The sequence below is a fragment of the Moesziomyces antarcticus genome (genome assembly GCF_000747765.1).
Source record: "Moesziomyces antarcticus DNA, scaffold: scaffold_v10099, strain JCM 10317, whole genome shotgun sequence".
Classification (NCBI taxonomy): Eukaryota; Fungi; Basidiomycota; class Ustilaginomycetes; order Ustilaginales; family Ustilaginaceae; genus Moesziomyces; species Moesziomyces antarcticus.
The window spans coordinates 1-8,186 of NW_014638911.1; the positions used below are offsets into that span (position 1 = coordinate 1).

Sequence of the window (8,186 nt, forward strand, 5' to 3'; positions counted from 1 at the left end):
TGTGTGTGTGTGTGGGTCTGCCGGTCGCATCCGTCGATTCCGTCGATTTTGGTTGGATGTTTTTTTTCCTCTTGGACGCAGATACGTGCAGCAGAGCCGCGATGCGCACAGAGAAAGAGCAGCGCGGGGGGAAAAGCGAGGGCCCGAGCGCAGCGCCGCTCTGCTTTCCCATCTGCTTTCCCATCGTTTGAAGCCTCGGTCGTCCCGCGACGGCGTCCCCATCGATCTCGCCGCGTCTGTGTGAACGTTTTCTTCTCGCCGCGGCTGCTCCGATGCTCAGCTGCTTCGTTGCTGCTCGGCTGCTCGGCTGCTCTGCTGCCCGCCAATCCTTCCTGGCCGGAAGCGCTGCCAACGTCGATCCGATGCTGCTTTGCGCCGCCTGGGCCAGCCACGAATTCGCCGTTGAGTCAGCGTAATGAGCCCCTGCTTGGTGACGATGCTGCTGATGATGGCAGATGGCAGATGGCAGTGCCATGCAGCGTTGACCGGCCATGATCGTGAGGGTGCTCGTGTGTGGATTGCCAAGCAAGCAACGCGAGGCAGCCACAGACCCTGGTGTGCGGAAAAGGGCTCGCTCGCTTGGGCGATGGCTGTAGCGCGCGGATCTCTTTGTCCAACGAAAGCGAGAAAGCGAGAAAGCGAGGAAGCGAGAAAGCGAGCCAGGCCCTCCGCGCCCATCGGTGGCTGGCAGTCGGTGCATACTACTGCCTCCGGCGCGCTCGGATCGGCCTTGTCATCTTTCTTCCACCACCCGCTTCTCTTGATCTTCCTCCCCCCTTTTCCTTTGTCTTTCCCCCTTCCTGAGCCCTTGTTCCTCGAGTCCCTTTTTTCTTCTTACGCTCACCGTGCATCCAGGCGTGCGCAGTCATGGCGTCGCATCTGCGCAAGGTGTTTGGCTCCGGCCGCACAAAGTCGTCGGCCAGCCACGGACGCGGCGCTTCCGAAGGCGACCCTCCCAGCTCCACCCCCAGCTCGCCCGCTGCTTCGCTGGGCAAGGCCGCCTCGAGGGCGTTCGGACGCTCCGACCGAGGCGCCTCGCCCAGTCCTGCACCCTCCTCGCCCGCTCCCGCCTCGTCGTCGGCGCTGCCGCCCACCACTCCTTCCAAGAGCTCCACCACCACCACCACCGCCGCCACTCCCAACACGCAGTCGGCTATCCCGTCGCCCTCGCCGCGCACTGCCTCCAAGCCTTCCACGCCCACGGCCCAGTCGCAGCTGCCTCCTCCTCCCACGCCCGCCAAGAGCGACAACACGGACGCGGCCACCCCGACGCAGCCCCAGTCCTCGGCAGCCACGCCCACCGCTGAGAAGGCCACGCCCGTAGACGCTTCTCCTGCTGCTCCTGCTGCTTCTGCCCAGGCCGCTGCCACTCCCGCTGCCGCTGCCGAGACTACACCCAAGATGGAGACCTCCAAGCCGCTCACCATCAACATCCCAGCCGCAAACCAGCAGGAACCCGCGCAGCCCGCCGCCGAGCTCCCCAAGAAGCAGCTCAAGTCCGAAAACCGCGCCGCCACCAACGGCAGCACCAACACCAACATCGAGACCAACGGTGTCGGCCCCACCGACCGCGACGACCTCACCCCCGTCGGCGGCCTCAACAACAAGTCCTCCTTCCACTCGCGCACCACCGCCGACCAGTTCCGTGCCGAGTATCACCCGGACAACGCCTCCAAGTACGCAAACCCCAAACACTACTCGGCTCGGCCCGAGACCTACCACCGGAAGTCGTTCAGCGCCGCTCCCTCGTCCATGGGTGAGGCCACCCCGGCCGGATCGCGTCGCCCCTCTGGCAGCGAGCACGACATCGGTCACGGCCGTGGCCCCACCGCCAACCTCAACCACGCCGTCGACGCGCGCCACGGCCACAGCCACAGTGGCCACCACCACGGCCACCACTGGGTCTCGGCCGAGGACAAGCGTCTGCAGGAGGATGCCGACAAGAAGCGCCACTGGAAGCGTTGGGGCCCCTACCTCAGCGAGCGCCAGTGGGGCACCGTCCGCGAGGACTACTCGGCCAACGGCGACGCCTGGTCCCACTTCCCGCACGAGTCCGCCCGCAGCCGCACCTACCGATGGGGCGAGGACGGCCTGGCGGGTCTCTCGGACAACCACTGCCGCATGGGCCTCAGCCTCGCGCTCTGGAACGGCAAGGACCGCATGCTCAAGGAGCGCCTCTTTGGTCTCGCCAACAACGAGGGCAACCACGGCGAGGACGTCAAGGAGCTCTACTGGTACCTCGACAGCACCCCCACCCACAGCTACATGAAGATGCTCTACAAGTATCCGCAGGAGTCGTACCCGTACGAGCTCTTTGTGCGCGAGTCGCGCAACCGCAGCCGCGACGTCGCCGAGTTCGAGGTCACCGACACCGACCTCTTTGACGAGGACAAGTACTGGGACGTCTTTGTCGAGTACGCCAAGGACGAGGACGAGGAGAACGCCATCTCGATCCGCATCAGCGCCTACAACCGCGGCCCCGAGCCCGCCGACCTCCACATCCTGCCCCAGCTCCTCTTCCGCAACTACTGGTTCTGGCCCAAGGAGGAGCCTGCCAAGCCCCAGATGAAGCAGACCGGCGACTACGTCATCCAGGCGGACCATCCGGAGCTCGGTCGCTACCACCTCTACTGCTCCACCAGTCCGGCGCCCAGCGCTCCGCCCGCCAAGCGCGGCCAGGCGCCCGAGCCCATCTCGGACGAAGAGGTGGTGCCCGAGCTCCTCTTCACCGAGAACGAGACCAACTTTGAGCGTCTCTACAACGGCAACAACCGCAACGTCTACGCCAAGGACGCCTTCCACGACCACATTGTCCCCGCCCACCGCATGGAGAAGGACCGACCCAAGGCGATCGAGCGCACGCGCAAGATCAAGAAGACCGTGGTGCGCCAGGAGCGCCGCCCCATCCCTCGCGACGAGGCTGCCAAGACCGACGCTGCGCCCAAGGCCGACGGCGCCTCGGCCGATGCTCAGCCCGAGGCTGCCGCCGCCGAGGACCAGTTTGGCTCCACCGGCCCCACGAGCGAGCAGGAGTACGAGGTGGTGGACATCGAGGAGGAGGTCGAGGAGGAGGAGACCTACTTTGAAGACCCCGACGAGTCGACGCCACCGCGCGACTACGTCAACCCGCAGAAGAAGGGTACCAAGGCGGGCGCGCACTACGTCTTCCGCCAGGTGCCGCCGTTTGGCGGCTGCGCCGTGGTGCGCATGAAGCTCACGCCTCGAACGCCGTCGGAGGATGCGGCGATCGACGACGACGAGCAGTTTGACAACACGGTCGAGTCGCGCCGCTCCGAGGCCGACGAGTTCTACGCCAAGCTCATCAGCGGGCCCATGTCGGACGACATGAAGAACGTCATGCGCCAGGCGCTCGCCGGCATGCTGTGGAACAAGCAGTTCTACATGTTCATCCAGCCCGAGTGGCTGCGCGGCGACCCGGGCCAGCCGGCACCGCCGCCGGAGCGCAAGCGCATCCGCAACCACGACTGGCGCCATCTGCACATGGAGGACATCCTCTCGATGCCCGACAAGTGGGAGTATCCGTTCAGCGCCGTGTGGGACAGCGCCTTCCACTGCATCCCGCTCGCCATGGTCGACCCGGCGTTTGCCAAGAAGCAGCTCGACCTCTTCACGCGCGAATGGTACATGAAGCCCGACGGCGCGCTGCCGGCGTACGAGTGGAACTTTTCGGACGTCAATCCGCCCGTGCATGCGTGGGCGACGTTCCGCGTGTTCAAGATCGAGCGCAAGATGTTTGGGCGCGAGGACCTCGACTTTTTGGAGCGCGTCTTCCAGAAGCTGCTCATCAACTTTACCTGGTGGGTCAACCGCAAGGACTCGAGCGGCTCCAACGTGTTTGAGGGCGGCTTCCTCGGCCTCGACAACATCGGACCCTTCAACCGCTCCGAGCCGCTGCCCACGGGCGGCACGCTGCGCCAGGCCGACGGCACGGCGTGGATGGCGTTCTATGCGCTCAACATGCTCAACATGGCGCTCGAGCTGGCCAAGCACAATCCGACGTACGAGGACATTGCGTCCAAGTTCTTTGAGCACTTTATCTTCATCTCGGACGCCATGTCGTTCCATCAGGCCGACGACGAGGAGGGCATCAGCCTGTGGTCGGACAAGGACGGCTTCTATTACGATGCCATCCAGTGGGGCCCCGGCCACAGCCAGGTGATCCCGGTCAAGAGTCTGGTGGGTCTGATCCCGCTGTATGCGACGCTGACGATCGAGCCGTCGGCGCTGAAGCGGTTCCCGAGCTTTGCGAAGCGCATGCAGTGGTTCCTGGACAACCGGCCCGAGATGGCGGACCGCAACATTGCCAACATGCAGGTGGGCGGACGCGGCGACCGACGACTGCTGTCGATGGTGAGCCGCGAGCGGCTGGAGCTCATCCTCAAGCGCATGCTGGACGAGAACGAGTTCCTGTCGCCGCACGGCGTGCGCTCGCTCAGCAAGGACCACCAGAAGAATCCCTTCCACGTCAACGTCGGCGGCGAGGAGTTTGGCGTGGGCTACTGGCCCGGCGACTCGCACAGCCCCATGTTTGGCGGCAACTCCAACTGGCGCGGTCCGATCTGGATCTGCGTCAACTTCCTGCTCATCGAGTCGCTCCAGCGCTTCTACCAGTACTACGGCGACAGCTTCAAGGTGGAGTGTCCGACGGGCAGCGGCGACTACATGCATCTGGGCCACGTGGCCGAGGAGCTGTCGCACCGTCTGCTCGGCATCTTCCTGCGCGACGACCAGGGCCGCAGGGCCAACAACGGCGGCATCCCCATGCTCGACTATGCGCCCGAGTTCCGCGACCTGGTGCACTTTTACGAGTTCTTCCACGGCGACACGGGTAAAGGGCTGGGTGCCTCGCACCAGTGTGGCTGGACGGGTCTTATTGCGTATACGATCTACTCGACCGGAGCGAGCTATGGACTGGCACAGACGCCGCGCACGCCCAAGTCGACCGCCGCACACTACTTTGACGAGCACCTCACCGAGGACGGACGCTCCGAGGCCGGCAGTGTGCCGTACTCGAACGCCTACTCGCGCCCGCCTTCGCCCGACGAGCTCTGAGAGCGAGGCGTCCACACTCTTGTAAATCTTTTTCGTTCTTGGCAATTTGGATGGCTGTTGTTTCTGGCATCGTTTGTGTGGGTGAGTTTAGTGACGCCGACGGCGGTGATGTGAGGAGGAGGAGGAGGAGGAGGAGGAGGGGGTGGGTGGGGAAGCGGGACGCTTGGAGGAGCGAGAGTCTATCACTTGGTAGTCTTCCAGACGGTCGGCTTGCGGTTGGAGTGGTTTGCCTCCGGCATCGAGACGGTGTGCACGCCAGTCATCGTCGTCGCCGCTGGAACCGTACTCGCCCGCGCCCTCGTCGTCGTCGTCGTCCGCAACAAGCTGCTTGTCGGGCGCCGCGTGCGGTTGACGCGAGGGCTTGGAGCGAAGGCGCGATTGAAACTCGACGAGGGCGGCGTAGGAATCGGCTTTGCGCGACGCCGAGGCGTACTTTGCGCGTTCCTGCGCCAGGATCGAGCCGCGCGACGACGAGCTCTTGCCCGATTCCGCCACGTGGCGATGCGATGGCAAAGCGCTTGCCTCGACGCTTTCCGCAGGTGCCGACCGTGGTTGCAGGTCGTGTGAAGAAGAAGTGCCATTTGATGCTGAAGCCGACTGCGATTTGGAGGATGACTTCGATTTGGAGGTTGGCGGTTTGGCCAGCTTGGAATCGGCAAGAAGGTCATGCGAGCTTTTGGGGCCTTTCAAAGGCTGCTCGGCGTCCTCTTCGTCTCCAAACGACAGCAGCGCCGTGTTCTTCTTCTTCTTCTTGGTCTTGCTTGGCGCTTGGTCTGTTTTGTTCATCTGTTCTTGCTGCTTGCGCTGCGCTTTGGTCGTGCGCGGTCGCAGATCGTCAAACGGGTTCTCGACCACACGCACCTCGATGAGCTTGGGCGGATAGCGCGGCCTGTCTGGCTGTTGTGCATCCATCTCGCCCACCTGCGCCAGCTCGACGAGGTTGTAGATGGTATTCCCCACCACTCTGCCCATGAGCGTATGTTTGCCCTGGAGCTCCGGGGTTGCATCGAGGGTGAGGAAGAACTGGCTCTCGTTGGCGCGGTCGGTGGCAGCCATGGCGAGGAGACCGCGGCGGTTGAAGCGCAGCCGAGAGTGCGGCTCGATGGGAAACGGCTCGCCGTAGATGCTCTCGCCATGGTCGCCTGTGCCGGACGGGTCGCCGGATTGGATGATGAAGCCAGGGATGAGACGGTGGAAGATCTGGTGGTCGTAGAAGCCCTCGAGTGCGAGAGTTAGCAGGTTGCGACAGGCGCGTGGCGTCTCGCGCGCAAAGAGCTCGATGTCGATAACTCCTTTGGAGGTGACCAGCTCGATGCGCCCCGAGGTCGGGGGCTCGGTGACGTATTGAGATGTCATGAGCGTCCCAACCGATGAAGTTGCTCGAGCAAGTGGGATGGAGGGGGTGGGGAAGAGCGTTTTGACATATCGCTTCAGCCTCCACTTTTACGCGGAATCTGCAAGACAACAACACTCAGCAAAAGGCGCTTCGGTCAGCACCACCATCACATTCTGGCAAGATGGAGGTGCACACGGCATCGAATGGCGAGTGCCACGAGTGGCTCGACTCGCTCTCGGCGCCGAATGCAGCGTGCATTCGGCGGCTCATCGCCACGCCTGCTGCGCCGAGCTTCCAGCATGTGCCCACGCGCAAGCAAGCAGCAGTGGCGGCGCTGCTGTACCAAGAGGCCTCGAGTGGCGAGTTGCGCGTCATCATGACCACGCGTGCACTCCATCTGCGCTCGCATCCGGGCCAAGCGTCTCTACCCGGTGGAAAAGTGGACTCGTCCGATGCGGATGTGGTGGTGACGGCGCTGCGCGAGTCGGTGGAAGAGATTGCGCTCCCCTCGCGCTCGGCGATGCACGTGCACACGGGCTACCCGTTCCTGAGCAAGCTCGGCCTGCTGGTTCATCCAGTCGTCTTCCTCGTGCGCAATCCCACCAAGGTGCTCAAGGGCCTCAGAGCGTCTCCGGATGAAGTGTCGGATATCTGGTCCACGCCGCTACGGGCTTTTCTGTCGTCGACCGCGCTAGAGGGGATGGAGCTATCGGACCCACGCAGTGTGGACAAACACCGCCCACCACAGGAGGCATTCAGGACGTATACGGATGTGCCCTGGTTGGGCGCCGTGTACAGGCTGCATAGGTTCAGGAGCTCGCATCAGCTGGTCAAGGGTCTGACGGCCGACGTGCTCATCAGTGTGGCGCACACGGCGTACGGCGTAGAACCGAGGTACGCCATCAGGGCCGAGGGGCAGATGAGCTGGGAAAGCATGGTCGAGATGGTCGTCAAGCGGTACATGGGCCCCCAGCGTGCCGAACAGAGGTGGGGCGACGGAGAGTCGGGCGATGCCCAGGGAAGCTCCGAGGCCTTCGAAACACATATTGGCCACGACGACCTCGTCGACACCTAACTCGCATAGACACTCTGAATGCGTAAAACATGTGCGTGGGATTTGCCAACCAAGAAACAAACAGACGAAACGGGGATATACACGATGCGGCGCAATCAAGCTGTGGCCTTGGACTTGCGCTTGGGTTGCGGCTTGTCGTCGGCATAGCCTGGGAAGTCGTAGTCGATCCCCATGTCCTTGAGCTTTGTTCTTCGCTGCTCCTGTCTTGCCAACACCCTCTCCGAGGTCCTCCTGTGTTGCTCGTCGGTCTTTTCGCGCGACCTCACCACGCGTTCGATCCTATCTGTGGGGACGCGCTTGAACTTTCGGTTGGCACCGACCCAGAGCTCGGGATGCACCTTGTCCTTGGGCACGCTCTTGACCTGGAGGAGCCTGCCGTCGATGAGGTAGTTGTGCATGGTCTCCTGCACGATCTGGCCCACGTCGCGGTCGGCAAACTCGACAAAGGCGTAGTGCTTGGAGGCGCCCGTCTTCTTGTTGCGCGAGACGCGCACGCGCGTCACGTCGCCGAACTGCGTAAAGTACGCCTTGATCTGCTTCTCGAAGAATCCCTTGGGCAGGCGGCCGATGTAGAGCACGCCCGGTGTGGTGCTGGCGTTGGACTTGGTGCGTCGCAGCTTGTCCAGGCGCGCCTTGACCACCGCATCGTCCTTCGAGTTGGGCAGCTTGAGCGACGCCATTGCGCGCGGCGCAGACGTGAGT

The 8,186-nt window shown here is 63.6% G+C and overlaps 4 protein-coding genes across 4 annotated transcripts; 2 read left to right on the forward strand and 2 right to left on the reverse strand.

Moving 5' to 3' along the window:
• Positions 1-867: 867 nt before the first annotated feature.
• Positions 868-5,073, forward strand: PAN0_099c6704 (cytoplasm protein; the record flags this gene model as incomplete). The annotated part of the gene is made up of 1 exon (XM_014797864.1): positions 868-5,073. The coding sequence occupies one exon, from the start codon at positions 868-870 to the stop codon at positions 5,071-5,073; it is 4,206 nt and encodes a 1,401-aa protein (XP_014653350.1).
• An 87-nt stretch (positions 5,074-5,160) lies between these two features.
• PAN0_099d6705 (cyclophilin-like protein) lies at positions 5,161-6,429 on the reverse strand (the record flags this gene model as incomplete). Its single annotated transcript, XM_014797865.1, has 1 exon — positions 5,161-6,429. The coding sequence occupies one exon, from the start codon at positions 6,427-6,429 to the stop codon at positions 5,161-5,163; it is 1,269 nt and encodes a 422-aa protein (XP_014653351.1).
• Positions 6,430-6,590: 161 nt separating this feature from the next.
• On the forward strand, positions 6,591-7,484 carry PAN0_099c6706 (nudix hydrolase; the record flags this gene model as incomplete). The annotated part of the gene is made up of 1 exon (XM_014797866.1): positions 6,591-7,484. One exon carries the CDS (start codon positions 6,591-6,593, stop codon positions 7,482-7,484), a length of 894 nt encoding a protein of 297 aa, XP_014653352.1.
• Positions 7,485-7,579: 95 nt separating this feature from the next.
• Positions 7,580-8,164, reverse strand: PAN0_099d6707 (uncharacterized protein; the record flags this gene model as incomplete). Its single annotated transcript, XM_014797867.1, has 1 exon — positions 7,580-8,164. One exon carries the CDS (start codon positions 8,162-8,164, stop codon positions 7,580-7,582), a length of 585 nt encoding a protein of 194 aa, XP_014653353.1.
• Positions 8,165-8,186: the final 22 nt, after the last annotated feature.